This window comes from Cynocephalus volans, chromosome 6, assembly GCF_027409185.1.
Source record: "Cynocephalus volans isolate mCynVol1 chromosome 6, mCynVol1.pri, whole genome shotgun sequence".
NCBI classification, from domain to species: Eukaryota; Metazoa; Chordata; class Mammalia; order Dermoptera; family Cynocephalidae; genus Cynocephalus; species Cynocephalus volans.
This window is the reverse complement of record NC_084465.1, coordinates 6,833,961-6,858,248: the sequence shown is the minus strand read 5'-3', so window position 1 is coordinate 6,858,248 and position 24,288 is coordinate 6,833,961. Positions and strand designations below refer to the sequence as shown.

The 24,288-nt window shown below is 38.3% G+C and overlaps 1 protein-coding gene across 2 annotated transcripts in view; it reads right to left on the bottom strand.

Moving 5' to 3' along the window:
• Positions 1–3,811: 3,811 nt before the first annotated feature.
• The window catches only part of PRKAG2 (protein kinase AMP-activated non-catalytic subunit gamma 2), a 153,636-nt gene continuing 133,159 nt past the window's right edge, over positions 3,812–24,288 (bottom strand). For both annotated transcript variants that reach the window (XM_063101263.1, XM_063101262.1), the window contains exons 5-14: positions 21,550–21,631; positions 20,369–20,427; positions 18,038–18,083; positions 16,305–16,359; positions 15,128–15,254; positions 12,100–12,265; positions 11,729–11,766; positions 10,319–10,465; positions 7,704–7,797; positions 3,812–5,022 (exon numbers count right to left, since the gene is read on the bottom strand). In XM_063101263.1, the coding sequence (XP_062957333.1) occupies positions 4,991–5,022; positions 7,704–7,797; positions 10,319–10,465; positions 11,729–11,766; positions 12,100–12,265; positions 15,128–15,254; positions 16,305–16,359; positions 18,038–18,083; positions 20,369–20,427; positions 21,550–21,631 (846 nt within the window). In that variant the 3' untranslated portion in view covers positions 3,812–4,990. The remainder of the gene's footprint in view (positions 5,023–7,703; positions 7,798–10,318; positions 10,466–11,728; positions 11,767–12,099; positions 12,266–15,127; positions 15,255–16,304; positions 16,360–18,037; positions 18,084–20,368; positions 20,428–21,549; positions 21,632–24,288) is intronic.

The following is a 24,288-nucleotide window of genomic DNA, read 5'->3' as shown; positions in this document are numbered from 1 at the left end:
TTGTGGCAGTCCTTGGATGTCTGACTGCCTCAGCTGTCACATCAACTTCTCCTTGTGTGTCTGTGTCCAAGCTTCCCTCATCTTACAAGGACACCAGTCATATTGGATTGGGGCCCACCCTAAAGACCTCATCTTAACTTGAGTACATCTGCGAAGACCTAATTTCCAAATAAGGTCTCATTCACAGGTAACTGGGGGTGAGAACTTCAACACATCTTTTTTGGGGACACAGTTCAATCCACAATATCCATTTAGACCTGGGATTAAGAGCATAGGATGATTCGGAATGAATTCAAAATGTCTCAAATTAGAAGTGATATGAATTTGGCCAAGTTCGTTAACATTTCTGTGATAATAAAGACCACCTCATGATATTGCGTGAGGATTAAAAGAGAGAGTGTAAAGGGCAGAGTGCTTGGCAGGAGAGAGCACGTAGTGGTTCCTAGCTTCTCCTCCCCTCATTTTTTGTAGTTATTTGTATTAGTAGTAATTGTTAAGTCTGTGGTCAAAACAGGCCTCATCAGGAAGGTGAGGTTTCCGCAGGGCTTGAGGGAGGGGTGGGTTAGCTGAGCTGATTCCTGGGGAAAGCTTCCCAGGGAGACAGAACGCTGCGGGGAAGCCTCCAGATCCCCTTACGATGCTCGACTTGTTTTTTCCTTTTCCCCTTTTACCCCCACATGAGAATCCCTTAGCACAGGGATTTGTTATGTTCCCAGATAGGTCCCAGCTCCCAGAACAGCACCCTGCATGTGGCAGGTGCTCTATGCACAGTGTATTAGTTGCTAAATAAATTAATATCGAAGGCCGGAGGGATGGGGACTAAACTGCTATTCTCTTTGGCGTGGTTCTGAAAAGTCACGAGATGATGTGGGTTTGGGCCCCACGCGAGTCCCCTCATTCTGGGCTGGTTTACTGGGGCCTGTTTGGAGAAACCCCTCCAAACCAGGGACTACCACCTTCCCCTGTTCCCACCTGACCCTTCTGATTAGGATTTATCACAGGGGTTATTCCCCCAAACAGAGCTTTTTAAAGTTTCTGGAAATTGTTTTAGCTTGCAAAAAATAAGAGGCAGAGAAATAGCACATGGAAACTCCCAAAATATCACAGCACAGCCGCTTCTGGATTTTTAAGAGGCTCAGGAGCCAGCTCATCGAATCTCCTCTTGCAGAGGAGAGGGGCTGTCTCTGCTCAGTCCTTTCCTCCGTTTTCTACTCCTGGCTCCTGAGGCCAGTCTCATTTTTCTTTCTGAGATGTCCTCTCTGTTCTTCCAAAAGGGCAGGGGAGCTCCCCTCACATGTGGCTTCCTCGTACTCTTGGCGTACAATCGGCCTGTGCACTTGACCACCCCTGAATTTGTTCGTGACACTCCATATTTTGCAGCAGCTCTCTAACTTTATCAAGTAAACTGACAACATAGAAAAGCCTCATGTGACAGGGGAGTTTCACCAGCCCCACGATCCTAGTAAATGAACTGGACTTTACCAACCACTTGTCAATATTCAACAAACACTGATCCAGCACTTGCCACATGCTGGAGATTATCACCTTCCTTAAGGGACGCAGGTGACCATCCTGTGAACAACTACTACTAACACTTATGTAGTCCTTTAGAGTTTATGAAGTGCTTTAACATTTAAACAGTATGCATCCACATATACATTTATCCCTCTCAACAACTTTACAGATGAGAAAAGCCAGCTAAGCGAGGTAAGGGATTTTATACGTTTGCTGGTAGCAGCTGGCCGTGCTAAGCAGCAAATCTAGCTGTTCCAGCCACTGCTCTCTCCTGGCCACGAAGGAGGCAGCACAGGAACAATGACTTACCATATGTGTGGCTCAAGCCCTGTGAAGCACTGAGAAAGGCTGGGTGGAGAGGGTCACAGGAGCCATCACAGTTGAAGTTGTATCTGATGGGGGCCTGGGGAGATGAGCTGATCTTCCGCAGGTGGAGACGGGCGGGCAGAGAGCCAGCTGAGGGAGGGGCAGGTGTGCAAGGTTAAGGCCACTCTAGGAACAGCAGGAAGGGCGCGGCAGGGGGGAGGGTTGAGGAAGGACCGTGTCCCACCTCAGAGGATCACCTCTGGTCTGCAGGAAGTGAGGGCTGTTGATGGTTTCCAAGCAGTGAAATGAAATGATTCGATTTTTGGTTTGAAAATCCAGTCTAACTACTAGGACTAAATTAGAAGGGACGCCTTTTAGGGCTCATCAATTTGAATACATTCAAAAGCTTTGTCAGAAAGGCTGCCTTTTGATGACGTTTTTTCGAAGAGGCGGGGAGGAGAGCAGGGGGATTAAAGAGCGCACAGAAAACTTGGAGGTTTCTTGCTTCTGTGCTTGTATGTGCAGCTGGCAGAGGTGACAGGAGGGCCACATTAGTGAGGTGCCTGTAGGCAGTGGAAGGCAGACCCTGAGCAGCTGTGGAGAGAGGTTAGGGTCCTGCTGAGAGCCTCCCCCCCTTCCCTTGACGACCACCTTGAGGGGCATGTCCCCAGGCTTCCAGAGCAGGGAGGGCCTTAGGTGGACGGGGCCCAAGGCAGGAGTGATGTTCCCTTGTCCTCAAACCTTTGCTGGCCAAGCACGGAGTGGACCTCACTGCGGTGTGTGGAAGTTGCCGCTTGGTCTGTGCAGTGAGGCAGTGTCTATCCAGAAGCACAAGGTCCTCCTGGAGCCAGTTCTCATTCCCCACAGGCCTCAGGGGGCACCGTGGAAGGGGGATGCAGGAAGGGGACAAAGCCGTCCTTAATCACGTATCAGCTCGGTGGGGGCCAGTGGCTTTGCACTGGGGGAGCTACTTCAGAGGCCCACCAGGCCCAGGAGGCTGCCCCAATGAGCCAGGGGTCTCAGGCCTGGGTGAACAGATGGCACCTCGCCCCTCTCAGGGTCAGCAGCAAGTGGGAATGTGGGTCTGGAGCTGTGAAATGCTCAGATTTTTCATGGGAAGCAGAAACCCGGAAATTTAGGTGAAGCCTCCTGGCTAACAGGCCTGTGGGCTGGATGTGACTGCGTGTCCTGAGCACAAGCGTTTGTCCTGGACGACATGCATCCACCTCTGCTCACCTTTGCCTGTCATGCGAGGGCAGGTGTGCTGGGCACGAGGTGTGAGCCAGGAATCCACCTGTCTACCTATGTATGTGAGGGGACATCACAAAGTTCACGGTAAGAGTTGTATTATCTTCTAATTCTGTTTTTCCACAAACTTTTTGAAGTACCCTTGGATATAGATGCCACATCACTTATATACTGTATGTAGTTACCTTTAAATCTCTATATATGTAGTCACCTACATACACATATATATGCCACATCACTTATATACCTATGTATACTGTATGTAGTTACCTTTAAACCTATATATGTCACATCACTTGGACAAAGAGTCTTCAAAAAGTTCATGGAAACATTATCTTTTAATTCCATTTTTCCACGAACTGTTTGAAGAGCCCTTGCTTACCTATGTATATGCAGTCACCTGTGTATACATGGAGTTGGTGCACACACTCGTGTGTACACAAACAAGGAGATTAACAGTTTTTTTTGAGTTTCAAAATTGTGTTGTTTCAGCAGCTTTGTGATGTTTTCCTTTCTTCCAAACATTACCATTAGCTTAAATTACAATCACTATTGTTTCTATGGGGAAAATACATACACGTGCTCTTTCTCTTATATTTATTTGCTTACTAGGAAATGAGAAATTGACACCTTAGCACAAGAAAAATCTGTGTGGCAGTTTTTAATTAAACATGTTCATATTTAATAATGGAGATAAAGAGCTTATGAATTAAACCATTAATGTTTTTTCTGATGATGGAAAAAACGAGATGAGAATTTATGTGCTCCTTTATCTGGGAGAAATATCTAAGTGGAAAACTGCATGTAGAATTTTAATTCATATGAGCTGAAATATATGGTATTTTAAAGAACTTCTTTAACAAAATGGTAGATGGTAGGATTTATTTTAATTTTTCAATCTGAAAAAAACCCCAAACTATCCTCATATATATACAGTGTCAACATTTTCAGAGCACTTATATTAGGAAACATTGTTTCTCTTCAACTGTATGACAATACTGTATATGCCACAATAAAATTTACAGGAACAATCGCAGCAGTAGTCATACAAACATCATGATTTTACATTTCAATACACAAGAAAAAAACACGTTTTCCGGCACTTTGCTTCTCGCCCGCGGCCTGTTTCTACACATGCTGTTAGAAACCTCAGCTTTTAAAACCCAACAGCGGCTATTTTAGAAGTCATATCATTTCCAGATCTTAAAAATGAGAATTTTGCCATTTTAAAACAACCAAGAGTTTACTAATGGATACGGTGAAGTTCACCCACCAAAAGATGTGTAAAAAATTTCATGAAAGTAAAAATAAATAAAGCTGTTGTAAAGCAGCCTTGTTTACATGGTTGCTCAGAACAAAACACACATAAAAGTGTCACTGAAGTTTTAAAGTAATTATTTATATTCAAATTACAACTTTTCGACAAATCTAATGAAAACAAACTGATTTGGTAAAAGGTTCAAAGACTTCCACATTCAAGCTCGGCGTCACTTGGCGCGTGTGGCCCAGCTGCGGGGGCAGCGGTGATGACATATTGCTGTATTCGGACATAAGGCACTGTGATCTGAACATGCCGTACACTCACCTTATGTCACCTGACCTGCTCCAGACCAGTGAACTCTTTGAAATGGAAAATAATAAAAATTTCAGGACACAGTGCACTTTAATGACATACAGCATTTAAAATCCTTCAGACGAAGGTCTGAAAACAGTCATTGAATGCAAGCCTGAATCTTCAAGCACATAAAATCTTTTTTATGCTTAGTTGCAACATCACTGGAAAAAATACCCATCACTAAACCCTGATGTACATTCTTAACCATTTTAGTCTCTTCTATTGCAGCCAGTGTTCATGAGGCAAAAACGTGACCTGGAAACTTTGTTCAAGTTCTCCTATGGAGGGTGTCTACATTCACAGCGGTCATTCTGTCTCCGTCTCCTTTTGCTTGGCACCTGTTGGGGATGGAAAATGAAAGTTTCAAAGCTCACGCTAACAGCAGGGTGCCCTGCACCAGTGGTTTCTGCCTGTGCCCACAGTGCCTTACAAAGATGGTGCAGAGGCTTCCGGGAGGGGGAAGTGGGAAGGAGGAGCGGGGGCTCCAAGCTCTGCACCCCCACCTGCCACTACCGCAGCCTTCATCCGCATTACGTCTTGTCATTCTAAGTACATTTAAGATTTAAGTTGAAAAAACAAAGGGGGTTCCACGGCTAAAAAATTTAAAAAGAAATGTGCATGTATGTTTTAGTAAAGGTGCAAAGTATTTCAGTTGTGCACACTTATATAAATGTTAAAAAAAAAAAAAAAAAAAAAAGCACTATAACATGTCCAAGGATAATTGCGCAAAACACCTACAAGTATCTGGCCAGGACATTTCAAAGTGAGACAGTAGGGAGAGTTACTGTTTTTCTCATCACAGCAGTTTCTCTCCTATTTTTAAATAAGACACTAGAGTTTTGAAAGAGATTAACAAGGTATTAGAATAAGGGGCTAAAAACTTGTAGCTGCCACCATCAGACTGTTGACCCACTGGATGCATGTGTGGATACCTATGTTCACCTGGACAGACTGTTTGGCAATGAACTATTGCTGAAGACTTTTTGAGAAAGAGAAAACGTTATAGCACTGGATCAGTACTGGGGAGTTGTGGCCATTATCTGGTGAAAAGAATAACTACCAGTACCTTTCAATAGCATAACAGTGGATACTTCATAAAAGCACCACTTACTGATTATTCCATAAACACCTACCCAGCAGTGCTGGTCCTGGGCACAGTGCCTTCTCGTGCACAAACAGCTTTCAATCAAGTTGTTCATTTCATCTCACAGTATCTTAGGAGGGAGACAGGCCTGCATCAACCTGCTCATGCTGCAGCTGAAGAAACTGACCTGAGGGAGGGGAAGCAGCTGCCCACACTCAGACAGCTCCTAGCGGGATAACTGGGGTCAGAACAGCAGCGCAGGCACCTCATTTTCTGCTTAGACTGTGCTGTCTCCTGTGCGTGTAGATGCGTGTTATCTATTGTTGATCGGTGAGTTCCAAGTGAGTTCTACTCCAAAGTTCACTTGTAATCCAGTTATTGGAAACACAGACCATTTTCCTCAACCAGCAGTGTTATCTACACAATTACTTTAAAGAATTCCAATCCAGCTACGGCTAGGTCTTTATGACACGATTTCTATGGTAATAGACATTCCAAAATCTAGCTGTAAAATAGATTTCCTCCCTGTACCAGCAGGGATAGGAAGAGCATTAACGACTTAAAATTTCTGAAACATCAAATCTGCATGGAAATTTAAACTCAGCCAGCCCAACGTTCCCATTCTTATGGTTTGAGATGCCAAAGCACAGAGAGAAGAAATCACTTGACTTGTTTATTCTGTGTATGTAACGCCCAAAGAATCTCGGCCAAAGGGACAGACGGGAGCTGAAATTCAGCCTGACTCTGCTGGGCATGCTGTGTGCCTTGGTCCAAGGCTGGCCACCTGGAAAGGAGTATCTTTTTCTGAAGGTGCCAAGTCATGTACCTGTGGATGAATCTGCCCAGAGAAGAGGGCTTTTTCTTTTTCTTTTTTTTAAAGATGACCGGTAAGGGGATCTTAACCCTTGACTTGGTGTTGTCAGCACCACACTCACCCAGTGAGCTAACCGGCCATCCCTATATGGGATCTGAACTCGTGGCCTTGGTGTTAACAGCACCGCACTCTCCTGAGTGAGCCACGGGCCGGCCCCAGAGAAGAGGGCTTTTTCTAATCTGCATGGAGGGGCTGTATAGTTATGCCCGCTTGGAAATTTATTTAAATGTAATCACAGGGTACAGTCTAGCTTCCTTTGCTCAACGCTGTTTGTGTTGAATGTATTGTTCATTTTCAATGCTGTAAAGTATTCCATTGAATAAATATAACACAATTTATCCATTCTTCTTTTGAAAGCTATTTGAATTATTTCCAGTTTTTTGGTGTTATAAATAATGCAAAGAACAATCTCCTATTCATGTAGTTATTAATACTTCATGATTATAAAGATTATTTTGAGTTTCAGGTTATCTAACTTGAAATTTGAAAATGACCGCACCAGACCCCATCTTTAGAGTTCTGATTCAGCAGATAGGGGGTGGGGTCCCAAAATAAATGTTTTCTAAAATGTTCCAGATGCTGGTGATGCTGCTGGTCTGAGGACCACCTGTGAAAATCACTGCTCTACTGGAATCACTCTCGGTGGTTCTCATTTAGTGAATAAGACATGTTTCTTGCAGGTGGTAGGGATTCTTCTGGGGTGGGTATTTTTAGGTTGTAGGCTAATTATAAAAACTGTCTTAGCTGAGTTTGATTGATTTCTGAACTAAAGAAAAATCGATACGGTAGTACACGAATCATTTAATATTTAACTCATGAGATTTCAAAGTGCATGCCACTTACTCTGATATCTCAGTCTCGGGTCTGTGTGGCCCTGCCAAAGGCTGGGTTGTTTATATTTGATTAAAACCAAAAAGAAAATAAAAATGGTTTACAAAGTATTGCACATAAAGCTTCAATCTGTAGGTGGGTGGCAGAGAAATGATGGCTTAATGCTGCACTAAGCGTTCTCCCTCCCACCTTCCCTAGACATGGGTAAAGGTCAGAAACCACGTTTTTACCTGCTGGTGTGAGTATCAGGGCTTGCAGGATGTCTGACAGGGAAATAATACCCACAATACTATCTGCTTCATTTACTACCACCAGCCGATGGACCTGCAAAGAGGAGGAAAGCAGGCCACAATGGAAAGTTTAAGTAAAAAAAAGAAGGTTTAAAACAGACATTAGAAAAAATGTCATTCATATACTTATACAATGAACACATTCCACAAATGAGACAGAGTAACAGCGGATAGAACCATATAAAGGTCTTTGGCTCTGATGTTAAAATGCAGTGCTGACTTGCTTTACTATGTTTAAGAAAAATGAGCCCGTTATATCCTGCTGAGTTTTTGAACTTCAAAATATTAATTTACGAGAGAGACAACTCAAAACATGAAGTACAATGTAGCTACATACATAACAGTTTCCATTTTTTAAAGCTGCAGCTCAGTGTCTAATAACCTGTCTCACATGGGAAAGAAGTCCAGATGATTATGGAAACTAAGAAACAGGGTCACTGCTCTTAGATTTTCTATTTTCTGTAGTGTCTCTTCTCTATGAAATTTATACATTAAAAATATTCAAGAGGATAAATGAACTACAATAAAGTAGAGCAGATTATATTCATCTCTAGTTTCCTACTCAAATCTTTTATAAATGAGTGGAGAACGTTCTGAGGCATTACTGTGGCAAAGCATCCTTATGGCAGGAAAGGAGCAAGTGCATTGTCGCCCTTCTGAGGTCAGAGCTTCAGAACAGAGGCCCGAGGCAAGCACTGGCCAGCTGGCCACCTGGGAGATCCTCTCTGTACTGAACAGTCTCACTCCGGTACAAAATGGGGACACAGGAAGAAGACAGAAAGTGAGGGGAATTCTGTTTTTATATTTTGTCTCTAATGATACAGTGTTGATGATGTTTTTGACATCGTAGCTTGCTTTAGGTAAAAAAGAAAAAAAAAATCATTTAATCATCTTTCTCATGTTGGTCAGCATAAATTCCTTTTAAAAATTTCTCTGAAAAACTTTAAGGTTCTTCAATAATCCTGTGATAAAATACAACATAATTATTTATTAACTGTAATTATAAATTAAAGTGATGGTTGACATCTCGGATCAGAATATGCTTTACATACTACACTTTATTGTTAACATTTTATTGTTAACACACTTTATTGTTAACATTCAACAATGGCAATTAAATAATTATCTTTTGAACTATCTTATCTCACCCAGAGAACTCAGTAATTCTACCAGATAGAAATGACCACCAAGAATATTTTCTTGTCATCTGTTGCTGAATCTAAACTTATATATGTCCCTTGTCCGAGGTACCTAAAAGTTAATGCTGTATTTATGTCATATAAATAAACTGAATCATTACTTATACATATACCTTCTCCTAACAACTACATTAAAGCTAAAAACTGGTTTTTGTTTCCTTGTGAGGAGAGACCTTGTGAAAGAATTTTAATGTGGAAGAACGTCGAGATGTATTCCTAAATCAATTAAAACCCTTTGGAAAACAAGTAGTGATGGATGTTAAATTCAAGTAGAAAGTGGAAAGACTTCATACCGAAATTCTAGTAAAATATGTTAAATATGTTAAAAGGCATGAAAGCTGAAGCTGAGGGAGTTAACTCAGACGATGACAAAGCAAGGTGGAATTCTTGAACATACAATTAAAGGAGGGCTAGATGATTTCTAATAATTACGACTCTTGAACAACTGTGTCTTGATGCAAAATATTATTTTACATGTAACTTTCAGAAAGTAAGCTGAAGTCATCTGTCATGAGCCTAAAAATCTATCAGGTACCTTGCTTCTTGGACTGTATTCTTGCATTTATGGTAATATCAAAACAGACTTATAACTATGAATTAATTTTGCCTGGCTAGGGATTGTTCCAGAAGGAACAGAGTTGCATCCTTCAGTCTTAAATAGTGGCAAATAGGGTAACATTCCTATTCCTGTCTAATAAGAAAGGAAAGAAATGACTTTTGGAATGGGTATACTGAATTAGGTATGTGGTAAAATGATCTCTCTCATCTTTTATTCCGGGTGTTATGCAAAGTATACTTGAAAATCCTGCATGCAGTAAAATATAAGGGAACATGAATGCTGAGGCTCAGGAGACTAGGAGTTACTAGACCACTTCCAGTTTATCTAAGTCAGGAAAGACAGGTACTGGTGGAAAGAGAGAAAATTAACCTAAAAAAAGTTTCATTTTATTGATTTATCATTTACTTTGTTAAAATCATACACATTACACATTTTTAACTTTGAATTCATAAATAAGGAACTTAAAGCTCCTGGGATAACTTTTATTTCTTCAAGTATGTATTTTTTAAACCATGAATGTATCTTACCAGTTAATTCGATTCATCTATGATATCAGGATTCATAAATTCAATTCAATTCAACTCGACAAACCTTTCCAGATCACCTACTATGTGCAAGTAATGTGCTGGGTTCTGAACTAAATTCCAACTGAACTTGAGGGCCACCTCACTGGGCTTTTCCTGTGATTCCAAATTCCTGAGGCACTAATCACTATTTATTACTTGTTGTGATGTAAGGTAGGAGCAAAAAAAAAAAAAAAAAAAAAATGCAGGCGGCACCCGGCAGAGCCGACTCACCTCAGCTCTCACTATTCTGTCCACGATGGTCTCCAGTATCTCCAGCTTGCTGCACTTCACGACACCTTCAAAATACTGGGAGCGGTGCTGAAGAGCCTGGGTCACTGTGATATCTAGGTTATTGTATGTCTTTTCAGCAGCAAGATTCTGAAATAAAGTAGCAGAATATATTATATCCTTTCAATTCACATTAATGACCAAAATGAATAAGTTTAAGGCAACCTGATTTTTAAAAACTTTAATGTTTATCTTAATTTGGTACCACCACATATCAAAATTTCTCTCTTTCCAGCTTATCACATGTCATCAGTATTGTTATGTCACTGTCTTATCAATCATAAAGATTTCGTATTACAAGTTACACATTATTAAATTTTGATAGCATATCCTGCCAAAGATTTCCCCCCATTCTTATTCTCTCGTGCTCTATACCATGCTTGAATAAAACCTTTTAAGAGGTGGACCAACACTTGTAAAGGGTGACACGTGCCACAGTCCTAGAGAACCTGCATCAGTGGCTTTTCCCAATGAGCTCCCCAGGGAACAAGGTTTTTGCTGGGAAGGCTTTGGGTGACCGAGCAGGATTAAGCAATCATGGAGCAAGAACAGGCCTGATAAGTCCCAGAGATCCAAATGGCTTCTCGGGGTTCTGATTAATTTTAGAGGGTTCCATTGAACTGAAATTCCAATGAACATATTTTTTGGTGCTTATTATGTTGAACAGAGAAGGATTAGCCAAAAGGTCTGAGACAGCTGCAAAAGAATATTCAATGCAGGGGTCAATATTATGGCAAAAAATGGTGTGTACATTTGGGGCTATGAAGGTATTTGTTCCCTTTCTTAGAAACAGTGTAAAACTATATGGAAGTACATTTAAAATGGGTGGAAAAAAAAAATCATCAAATGAAAAGATGTAGCATCAACAATATACTGAGTACATTAACCAGAGATTCAAAAACAGGACCTGTGTAACTCTACTTAATACATATCTCTATTAATACATTTGCTGTCTTTAGAACTGTGGCTCCCAATCAGTGAGCAATGGGACGTATGTGACAGAGGATCCGTGAACTCATGTGTGCCCACAGGCAGAATAAATACTGTCTCGCACACAGAAACATGACCATTTAATATATATACACATGCTGTCGTCACATATAAAATATACATATATTGAAAAGACAAGGAATTATAAAACACTAGTAATATAGAATTCATTGCTAAACCAATAAATATTAAAAGTACAATTACTATGGGGAGTCTATGGAATTCTCTGATAAGATCCTCATACTCAAAAAAGTTAGAAATTTTTAAATTAGAGAACAAGAGAAAGACAAAAACAGGTTAAATGAATATGTTTGAAAATGTATTCTAGATGACAGGTTTAAAGCAATTGAAAACAATACTTACGATTACATCAAATTTGGAATAAATATCTACAACTTTTCCTAAAAATGAAAACATATGTTAGAAAAATGTGTTAGGAACAAAAAGTAACTCATTTAAAATCAGTCTTAACTAGATAATTATTAAGGACTAAACACTGATAAATAAACTTGTCTATTTTTAAATGGAGATGAAATCATATCTTAATGGAAATAGGAAAGGACGTGAGTTTAAAATGCTTGTTACCCTGCGTACTCCTTGGTGCTGGATATACTCACCGCATGTAAATTTTCCCTCCCCCCACTTCTCTGATATGCTGGGTCATTTCACCATGACTTTACCCTAACGCGATAGACAATTGTCTCTGTTCAACTGTTACGGACAAACACACAAACCTGATTCATCCACAACAGGCAAGGCTGATATTCGTCTCTCCACAAATATGTTCAAGGCTTTAATGATGGGAGTGTCTGGATGTATAAAGGCAATGCTGCGGTACGTCCCTATTCCCAGCTCATCCAGGCTCTGCTTCATGAAGGCAGGCTTTGGCATGTCACACATCTACACGGGAAGATAAACGCGAATGTTCTAGAACCAAAATATACCCTTCCGATGTGCAAATGTCCAGATTTGAATGAAAAACTATGTACAACAAATCAGTCTTTTCTAACACTCTACTTGGATGTCTGAATTAATATGAAAAAATTACATATAAGAATTGTATCTTTTGTTCAAACCAGTTTGTATGTCTATGCTTATAGTTAACTACTTAGTAAAATACTGCAAAGCATTAACATTGTAGTATTTTTTCCTTCTCCTCTTCACTCACTAAAAAACTGGATAGAAGATGGGAAGAGCAGGTCTATTTGGGAAACTAAGACCTGTAAGCCACCAATAACAAAATCCTTCACTCTTAATTCTTCACGTTAAATTCCAGGTCCTGCTGTCAGCATTATGTAATATTTATTAAGAACCTGCACATTTCCACACCCAAAGCACTTGAAGGTGGCTGCTAGAGCTGATGCCAAGCTGTCCTCTCCTTACACCACCCACCTCCTGAATTCTCCTTGGAGGACTCCAATTTTTGTCTACTAGGAACAAAGAACAAGCCAGCTGAATTGAATTAAAAGAATCTTTAAAAATTAACTTTTCTTTTTCATGGGCTGGTTTAAAGGAGGAGGGATAAGTCAGAAGAGAAAAGTCTAGGATCATGTTTGACTATAACAAAATAAGGTCTATGGTTTCAAAAATCCACCTTTTATAAAGGGTATAGTTGATTCCATCCTCCTGGTGTACCTTATAATTATCAGGAAAAGATGAACAATTAGAAGAAACAAAATGTTCAAGTCAAAGAGTTCATCAATATTCAAATCATGAGAATCCTAGAAATTTAGAGAAAAAAAAAAAAAAAAAGAAAGACCTATTAGGTCATCTAGTCCATCTCAATATAGGATAATTTCCCTGTTGTATACTACACTTATGCTTAGGCTAATTTTCAAATGTCTTGAAGGATAATGCTACTTTTTCTCCAAAAGTGATCTCATAATTCAGTAAAAATCAGGTTCTGAAATTTCTTTATTTAAATTCTATATTTTTATCTGCAAATCTCTAGCTGAATATTCGAGCAGCAAGATTCTAATTACCATATTGGCCCAAATATAAGGCAGTACTGGGCAGAGGCAAGCTCTTCTACTTTTTATGGAAGAGAAACATCTAAAGTAGCTCTGCAAAGGATGATCTCACACTTTGACTCCCTCTTGTGCGGCAGCACAACAGCAGAAATGGTCTAGGCTTGGGAGTTAGAGAGACTCTTGGGTTTGAAATTTACCACTTAATCTCTGCATGATTTGGGGCATGTTTCTGAGCCATGTGCCTCGTGTGCACAAGGAGATACAAATGCCTACCTCACAGAGCTACTGGATGGAGAGGGCCTCGGAGTCAAGAGGATGGATGCAGAATCGGGACGCTTGGCTGGTATGCTGGCTCTACCATTTACCAGCCATGGAACCTTGGCAAAGCTACTTAACCTCGAGCTTAGGAGCATCACCTATAAAATGGGATTAATAAAAATACCTACCTGATACGGTAGAAGTGAGGATGAGAGAACAGGGCTGAACACACAGTAATCAGCTCTCATGATCAATATTATTTTAAAATTATCACTCCAAGGATTAAATGAGCTACAAGCCTGGCACATGTGGGCCCTGGATACATGCTCTCCCACCCTGCCCCTCCATTCCTATTAAGCCTCAACTACTAAAGCTACTGCATTCCCAGATGTAAAGTCTGATAAACAATATTGATACCACTGTTATCCCTTTTCCCTAAATTATCTCTTTATTAAACTACACTTTTTAAAAAAATTTTAAAATTTGGTAAATGACTCTTTTCTTTCCTACCTTCATTCTTTGCATTTATTTAACCACAAAGAGTGCTATTTACGTACGTAAACTATTACAATATAGGACTGGTTTGATTGACAAGGTATTTCTGTTAATCATTAAACCCTCTGTGTCTCCATCAGCAAAAGTGGCCCTCCAAGGCTGCTTCCAGGGCAGGAGCTCCGGCTCCTTCACACTGCACTAGAATGCTATATTAGTTCCTTATGTGAAGCTGTGGAGAAAATGGGAAAGCTAATTTGAAGTAGATTTTTAATATCTATCACATTCTTTTAAAAAAACCCCACTCTTCAAATTACCTCTTCAGAACCATTAATGCCTCCTACTGGTTCTATTTGACCGATAACTTATAACCTCAAATTCAGTGCATGTAATTAAAAGGAAACCATGAAAGCCCTCTCAACTCCTTGTTCCTTCTGAGCCTCTTTTAATGTTGCCGACCAAAGAGGTTCTAAATTTTGGATGATTATAAAATCAGCTCATTTCAAAAGCAGTTGAGAAAACCTATGGATAATATAGGCCTAATTTGGACCAACATGGTATTCTCTTGTCAAATTTTATTTGCTTTGGGTTTTTCTATCACTGATGCAGCTTATAAGATAATCTTGGGGATAATATTTTTTGAACATGTTTCTAAAACCATGACACTAATGAAAGCAACATAAAGCAATTTTTGCTCTAAATATTGGCTCAGTTTATCTAGTATAGCAGTCCTTAATTAGACTGACTTGCAAATTACTTTGTTTTCCCTCATATGCTAGGTGATTAAATGTTTTAATTTAAGTAGAGAATGCCAAGTGTTTTTATTATTTTATACTTGCACTGAAAGGTGATTGCTTTTTAATTGGAATCAACTTTGAGAATGTACAATTCAAATAGTAGTAAGTTGAGAAACTGAGGTTTAGAAATGGAGACCTTAAAACTAACAATTTCTTCTTTTGAGGGTAACAGGAGCCAATTTACTTAAAGTAAATCAATTAAAGTAAATGCAACTATGTCTTTAGAAACACTAAAAACTACTTACAAAAAGCTGGAGGAACTTGAGGATTCTTTTGTGGGTAAGAATATAAAGTGCATTCCCACTGATAGGGTCAATAACTGGCAATCTGTGGATTTTATTTTTGATCAACGAGTATACAGCATCGAAGAGGCTGCGGGAAAAGCCATTAAAGTTGTTAGGAGGCTTTCAAGAAAAATCAGAAAACTTTGGACCACCCCTGCTTTAAAGCATTTTCAGTGTTTTTATGTTACAGTAATAAAAGGTTGACTGACTTTAAACAGTGTTTTGGAAAAGTTTTAAATTGGAAATCTCAGCAAATTTTTTTTTTCTTGATTTTTCACAATCTGTGGTAACATATCTCAAACTCAAGTGTGAGCTACAAATGTCTAGAAGAGGAATTTTTTAATAGTGCATTTAGTGATTTTTATCTGAAAGATCACGAAACCGAAACCCTTAGGAAAGCTAGCAGACTAGCAGTATTGGCAACAGAGTCGAAGCTGCTGAGTTGACGATTCTGGCTCTGTCTCTGCCCGCCCTGCTGGGAGAGCCAGTCCTGCTGTTCTGCTCAGTGCCTCTCCCGTGACTGCCAATGAGAGGGCTTAGTGGGTATGCCTTTCTGTTACAACTTGGAAATAAAGTAATAAAAATAAAATATTTTACTTTTTCTCTATAATGGTCTTGAGTTTTAAAAAATGCTTTTGTACAACTGTGGAAATGTATCAGAGCCATCCCAGAAGGCTTGGACCAAAGGATGGACTAGAAGACTGCAGCAGGCAGCTCCTTCTTCTGGCCACCTCTGACCCGATGTCTAACACACACTGATTTTTAATCGTCGGGTTGGAGGAATTGTTTAAATGCATATTCCTGGGCACTACCCTCTAAAGACTGATGATTCAGTAAGTCGGGAGCAAAGCCCAGGAATCCACAATTTTAACAAGCTACCTATACTGATTCTGCTGCAGGTGACCTGGATTTTCAAAAATGCTTAGTATGACCGTATTCCTAGTGGTTATCAATGCTTTGGACCAATGGTGGCTGTGATATCTATTGTCCCTAAGTTTACTGAACGTAGTATTTGGAATTAAGGAGGCTGGCCCCATCTAGATTGAAGAACATGTTGGTTTCTTTCTTCCTATCTATTATGGCAATAAAACAGATACATTTGAGTGAATATTTTCAAAGAAAAAAACTACAAGTTTACCTTGCATCTGGAGATATATTCACTAAAGGCTTAAACGTTTCTTGTAAATAAAGCTCTGTATTTATAGAAAGAAAATATGCAGTTAGTAATATATTTCCTGTTTATAGTTATTGTATAAATTCAAATATCCTTCAGTTTACAGATAATAATTAGAAGGATTAAAAACCCAAATCAAAAGAAATTTAATTTACCCAAAACTATTATGTTAATTACAGTTATGGCTGTTTTAAACAACTTCCAAACTGTTTTTGGGATGTTGACTTTGAAGAAAAATTAAATGTTTAAAAAACAATATAATAATAAATGTTTATAAAATCAGAAAAAAAAATCAAGAAATCTCATAAAAGAGCAATACCAGCAGAGGTCAGTAGAATGTTATCAAATTAATATTACCTTCAAGAAATGAAGCATTTATGAGATCCTTTAAAATTAATTTGTATAAGTTACAAGATAAAGTCAGATATAACAATCTTTGTCCTTTAAATGTTCTTAACTATTATTTTACTAAATTAATGCTCAAAACCTATTACATTGTGGGAATCTTTCTAGCATATAGAAATTTTCTTTGTAAAGATATGGGCTGTAATTAATATGCTTCATTGAGGCTTCTCTATACAGCACACATTTAAGAATATCTTGGCATTATTATTACTACCAATACCATGTAACATCAAAATGTAAATACACTTAAACCTTGATCTAACAGTACTTGTGCAGTAGAGTTTGATAAGAAGTATCTATCTTGGTGTTAAGTTACATAATCACTTCATAATAGGCCATATGGATCCCATGTTGACTTAATTTGTTTAGCTTGGCTTGACAAAGCCATAATAAATAAGTATATCACTCAATGAAACTTCTACCTCACACGGAATTTTAAAAGAGCCCCTGGAGCTTTAGAGAACTCTAATGGATGCTCTGATCTGACAGCCAGTTACAAAGGTTGCTTATTCTATTAAGCATATTACGGGTAGGGCAAAGTCAAACTCCTCAGTTTCAAATTCAAGATTTTCCTTCATTTGGTCTCTCCATTCCCACCCAGGCTTCTCCTTGAACTTCCTACAAAGCTCTTCCATTGCAGCAGACTGGGTCCTGGGTGGTTTCCACCCACCGTGATGAGTCTCATTAAGATGACCAATCTCACAATCAGGAAATGAGAATTTAAAAAATAGTCCACACAGAAAAGAGAACTATGATTTTAAAGGATGAATTTCAATGTGACCAAAAAAAGTGGTCTTGAAGTTATTTCCATGTTATTTGATCCAATCATCTAGTTAGTTCAAGGTTCACTTGTTTTATGCTTCTCCACAATTTGTAAAGAAATAATTATTTAGTTTCAATAAAAACAGATGCTTGTTTTTGTTAAAGTCAGCATGCCTTTGGTGCATTTTCTATTCAAGGGCAAATTTTTGAGAATAATACTTAGTAGTGAACAGGGTAGCTCCACTGGGGACAGCAATGAAGGTGCAAGTTAGCTCATTCTTCTCTCTATTCTTCCCCTAGTGTGAGGCCTTGTGTGCTGTGGGCGCTCTATACATGTCTCTTAAACAGAATGGACAATATTTATAGCACCACGGCATACTATCAAATTAAGATAGAAATAAGTAGAAGGCAAATGCTTTAACATTTTATTAAGCAGAGAGAAAAGGATTGGCAAAAGTAAAACATACTATATGCATTAAGAATATTTTTTCCCTGATATTAAGAGATTTTAAACACCCAACAGTACTTACCCCTCCATGTTTCAATCTTATGTTCCTCTAATTCATAAATCTGTACCTGCAAGTAAGAAAAATTCTTATTTACAAATGTTAACATATACAACTTAAGAATAAATAAATACTTGAAAAATGAAATAAAATAGCTTTCATAAAACATTGTTCTGTTCATAATTAGAAAATATTTATCCTCAAATATTAAGAAAAACTTTGGGGTATATATTCAGATATAACTGCTCTTTTTTTTTTTTTTTAGCAATTCTGATTTAATAAATTGTGGTTAAGATTTGTTATATGGGACTTGGCTGCATTTTATCAAAGTCTAATCACTTAAAAATCATACTTGTGTCAATTTTGCTAGTCCAAAAGCAGAGAGAGATATCCATTGTAAGGGAAACCAGTATTCATTTGCATTGGCAATAGTTAAGAAATCAGAATATTTACAAAATCTTTGGTAAAACTTCCTTCTAAGAGTATGTCTTATAAAGAAACTCATTTTCATATTTTATGTAGGGATTTAATTATTTGACAGTACTATTACACACAAAAATACTATTAACTGGATTGACTTATACCTTTTAGACACCCCAAATAGTATTAGTTACATAAACAAAGTATACAATTCTGTCCTTCCCTATCCTCACAAACAAACAAAAACACACAAAACAAAACCAACCTGGCAGAACCACAGAAATCATAGTGTTAGATAAAGGATGTAAGTGGGTTTCAAGCTATGCTCTAACAGAATAGTGGGGCTAGGGACCAGAAAGTTCCGCCACTAAAATTACCCAGTAGCAGTCTTTTCCTAATTGGCAGAAAAATGTCAAAACTGAACTTCTTCCATTTTAAGTACTTCTTTTTCTTTAAAATCACAAAGCACATATAAGGGTATTTCGAAAAGTTTGTGGAAAAGTAATATGAATCCTTCATGAACTTTGTGAAGTACCCTCGTATAGTTCTTGTTATAAAATTGCTGGGGTAGCTGCATGGAGCTCTCTGCACACCACCAGGCCTGAAATGATAGATCCTTGTGGCCTTCTTATGTCAAGAGTGAGGCCACCATGGGGTCATCTGCCCAGAGAAGAGTCCGCTGGGGGCAGGGCCGCCTTCGTTTACAGTCTGAGGCTGATTCTCAACACTGTCACATGCCCATAATGCTGTTACTGATTAAGTAACATAAATTTAATGAAACTCACAGAACGTCTAGGTAATAAATAAGCATGTAGAATTCCACTAACCCAAGCAATTCTAAAAGCCAAATAAAGGGGCTATTTCCTTTTACCTTTCCAGAGAATACCTGTCTCAAGCTTCAAATATACAACTTAGGGTAAAGCTGTTTAGCAGTTTTATACTGAAGTTTCCTAAACATTATATACATAATAGTCCCCCCCTTATCTGTGATTTTGCTTTCCAAGATTTGTTATCTGCAGTCAGCACTGGTCAGAAAGTATTAAATGGAAAATTCTAGAAATAAACAATTTGTAAGTGTTACACCCCATGCCGTTCTGAGTGGTGTGATGAAATCTCACAGCACCCCGCTATGTTCCACTTGAGGCATGAATCCTCCCTCTGTCCAGTGTGTGTGCACTGTAGACACGACCTGCGCGTTAGTCATTTAGTAGCAGTCTGGGTTATCAGATCGACTGTCGTGGTGTCACAGCGCTTGTGTGCAAATAACCCTTACTTTACTTAATAATGGTCCTGAAGAGCAAGAGGAGTGATGCTGCCGATTCAAATATGCCAAAGAGAAGCCGTAAAGTGCTTCCTTAATTAAGTGAAAAGGTGAAAGTTCTGGACTTAATAAGGAAAGAAAAAAAATCGTATGCTGAGGTTGCTATGACGTACGGTAAGAAGAATCTTCTATTCCTGAAATTGTGAAGATGGTAAAAGAAATCTACAAGTTTTGCTGTTGTACCTCAAACTGCAAAAATTAGGACCACTAGGCATGATAAGTGCTTAGTTAAGATGGAAAAGGCTTAAGATGAACTCTGTGGGTGGAAGACACGAATAGAAACATGTTCTGATCGAAGGCAACATGTTGCACCAGAAAGCACTGAACCTACAGAAGACTCCAGGAAGGGGTCCCCCGAAATGAGTGACACCAGGACATCTGCTGCCATGCCAGTAAGGGTGTGGTACTACCCGGTGGTTTTAGACATCCGCTGGGAATCTTGGAATGTATCCCCTGCAGATAAGGGGGGACTGCTGCATTTGGAAAATCAACCACTACCACACTACCCTGTCCCCAAAGAGGAAAAAACCCCCAAATCTTAAAATACACACACCTCTATACACATATAGACATACACAGCTCCAATTACTGTTGTAAGCGTTGCTGCCACTTACCATAGGTGATTTATAGTATCTATGCAGTATATTTATGAAATCTGTAATGGTTAGCATTCCTGGAACAAAGAATTATATGTTACAAATAAAAGTATGAAAACATAAAAATAAAAATTTCAAATGACAAGTGAACCTGGAATATTTACTAGAAAAGGTGGTAAAATATACTTCGAAGATATCAAGTACAGTTTCATATATTATTTAAAACTACCAATGTGTTAATTGTCTACATCAAACTAGATATACGAATTTAGCTGAAATTAACCTGATTCTAAGCACAATGAAATCAATCACGGTATCTGGCAAGTCAATGAGAGAAAACTTACTAATTTTCTTATAAAATACCAAAAAAACCTTGTACATGTAAATAATTCAAAATACTTTAATATAAGATGAAAAAGTACTCCATAAGCTTCTTCCACAAGCTTTAAAACACTTTAGAGTAAGAAAAAGTATTCCATGACACTTTTGGGGGCACTTGGATTGTTTCCTGAAAAGCATTCTAAAAACAATCGTTTTAATGGTTACCATTTATTGAGTGCCTACTATGTGCTAGACACTAGGACAATAAAGATGAAAAAGATGAACCTGAAGAAATTGTAACCTAGGGGGAGGCAGACCTAAACAGGTAATTTCAAAATGACGTGATGGACACTGAGAGGCAGTGTGCATTGTTTCCTATGATTTATAAGATGAGAACTGATGGCGTTTAAAGAGCTTTGAGTTACACACGATTTTTAATAGTTTAGTACTGATTAGTCACGTTTACACCTCTTTGTTTGGCTGTCAGAAAGGGAGATACACACTAACACGTGGGTGGCACACGTGTGCTGGCTGGCCTGGGAACAAGGGGGCCACCTCAGGTCTGACCATGGCGACCTGTGTGGGTTTTGTTCACTGGGCTGGGAAAGGCACAGAAGCTCCTTCAGAGAGCCCACAGGTAGCTAAATCAAAAGAAACTCAACCAAAAAAAAAAAAAAAAAGGGACTCAATAAAAGTAGAACAGTGTTCTGAGTTTCCTAGCAGCCCCACCTCGCCCAGCGTGTAAAAGCAAGAATGTTCTTTAATTTGGCAACCTGTTTACTAGGTTGAATTCCAAACCAGCACCTATTAAAATACTTCAGGCATTCTGCTTTTAGGGTTTCCCATGTTAGCTTTTTCCCCAGGTCCACACTGCTTACCTACAAAACTTTGTTTTTTACTCTCCCACAGTGGCGCTGCTCGAACACCATTGGCGACCAAGGCAAAGAAGGCCTTTTTAACCTGAAGAAAAATAACAGAAGCAAAACGTACTTTTAAACTCTGTGTATCAGGAAGAAAAATACCTTCGGCTAAAACACTCAACCAAATCTTATCAGTTATCTTCAACGATAAGTTTTGTAAATTTGATAAGCTGAAAATAACTGCATTTATTAACATCAGCAAAAATCCTTTTGTATTATATCTAAAGGCACACAGCAATTGGAGATTAGTTTTTGAAACTGAAACAAAGCAATTAACTTCAAATTTTTGTTCTTATTGTATTTAAAAGCCCTTATATAGAGACTTTATATAATTAAAACCATACAAAAGAATTAAACTTCAGAGTCTAATTTCTCCTGTATGTGGTTATTAATTCATTTGAAAACACTGAAATTATATCAAATTACTTGAAATGAAAATGTTTTAAATATGTTCAATAACAAAACAAACAAGCATACTTTCTCATTTCTTCAAGGCCGAGAAAGAAAAGGTGTAATATACTTGCACTTTGACATGTTCTGGAGACAAACATTCACTGTGTGCCTGTTACAGGTCAGGCACTGCTCACAGTATGTTAACATACAGTGTTACATTTAACACTCATAACAAATATCCTTTGGGATACCCCAAAGTATCATACTTGATTTACTTTTTGCTTTTTGTTTTTTTGGGGGGCAGCTGGCTAGTACGGGGATCCGAATCCTTGACCCTGGTGTTATAACACTGCTCTAACCAACTGAGCTAACTCTCCAGCCCACTTGATGATTTATTAACACCCCAGAGCTCGGTGCTGAAAATGTTCCTCTAAATGCAGATAGCAAATAAACATAGGGAAAATAGTTTATCCTTATTAATTGTCCAAGAAATGCAAATTAAAATTAATTTAAAGTATCATTATAGCTGCTAAATGAGCCAGTATTTTTAGGTTATAGTTCCTAATGTAAGCGCTGTTATAAAAGCACTGGTGGTACCACAAATTCATAAAATAGTTTTGAATCTAGCCACAACCCAGCCACTGCAGGAAGCTCCCTCAGCTCCTGAGCTGGGGTGGGGTGGGGGGCCCGAGGGCCTCAGCCATGTCCCCCCACCATCCACAACCAGGCCAGTGAAGAAGCCATCTGTGGGCCATCCCTGACTCTCCCCATGACCTGCTCTGCAAAAATGTAAAAAAAATAAAAAAAAATTTAAAAAAAAATTTTTGAACCACAGCTTGTATCAAGAATCACAAAAATATTCATACTGTTTGGGTAACAGCTTTTTCTGTTTTGGATTATTTTAGGAGTGGTATTCCTGACCCTAAGATGTTCAATGTGGCATTATTTCTAATACTGAAAACTGGAAAAATATGTACTCCCCAACAAAAGAAATCTTGTTAAATACCAGCACACCAATAAGAAAAGAGTATCAAATAGTAATTAAAATAGTATAAATATGAAGACAATGTTGAAGTAAAAAAAAAAAAAAGTTTATGACAGTGAAAAATGCAGAAGGTGAAACTACATTATGATAATTGTATAAAATATATGTTTAAGTGGACAAGATCAAGGAGAAATAGGCAAAAAATTAAACTGCAATATTAAGGAGCTGGGATAGTAAAATGTATATTTCTTTTAGAAAATTGTTTTGTTTTGGTATAGTTTTTTTTTTTTTTTTAATTAAAATGATTCTCTTTCTCACCCACTATGTTCAAAAACCCTTGTTAATTTAATAATAAAAAAAGTGGGTAAGAATTACAGGAAGCTAAAGAAGACTGCAGGATTAATAATTCAGCACCTATCTATTCCTTTATTGTGACACATTTTGCCTTTATGTAGGATTACTTATGTATGTGCCTGGTTCACCTACACAAGAGTATAAGGACTGCTTGTGGGTAAGGGGGATCTCATCAATTATTTTATATACCTATCCTAACCCAGTCTAGCACCGTGTCCTGAAAGTAGCAGGAATTCCATACATGAGTTAAATGAACTAGCAGAGAACTGGGAAGAGGAGGTAGGTAGGTCAACCCAGTGAGGTGGGAGTGAAACAGTAACTAAATGGCATACATACACTGGTAAGATATTTTTGAACTGCACATTGTAACAAGAATCACAAAAATACCCATACTGTTTGTACAACAGAATAGCATCAAGGGATGGTGTACCAATTTGAACGGTCTGTTATTTTTACCTGGACGATACCTTGGGAATCCTTGATCATGGTCCTAAAAGGTATTATAAAAGAATATGGGGGAAATGTCAGGTATAAATAGATTTAAAAAACACTTTAAATATCTGATTAGCTTGTTTTTCTAAACTGGTTAGAAAAGGATGGGAGTGGGGGACATTATTTAAAACCATAAATTGCTTATTTTTTTCTTCAAAACAACAGATTTAGTAGAGAAAACCAATACTGAAGTCATTCATCAAGATCATTCATGAAACCCTAAGTGACAATAGCAATCGAAAAGTTCCAAGTCTGGCCATGATGCAGCAGCTGAAAATACTATACAAGTTATATGAAATATATAAAATACTATTTGAAGACACTGGAGTGCACCAACACAGGTAGAATTCAAGGAGCTACAATTCTCGAGAAAAAAGTATATGAATTGAGCATCACATTCATTCTGGAATTTCTCCAAGGGCATTTTTCAAATCATCTTCAAATAGATGAATTTCAACAGAAAGCTGGAATCT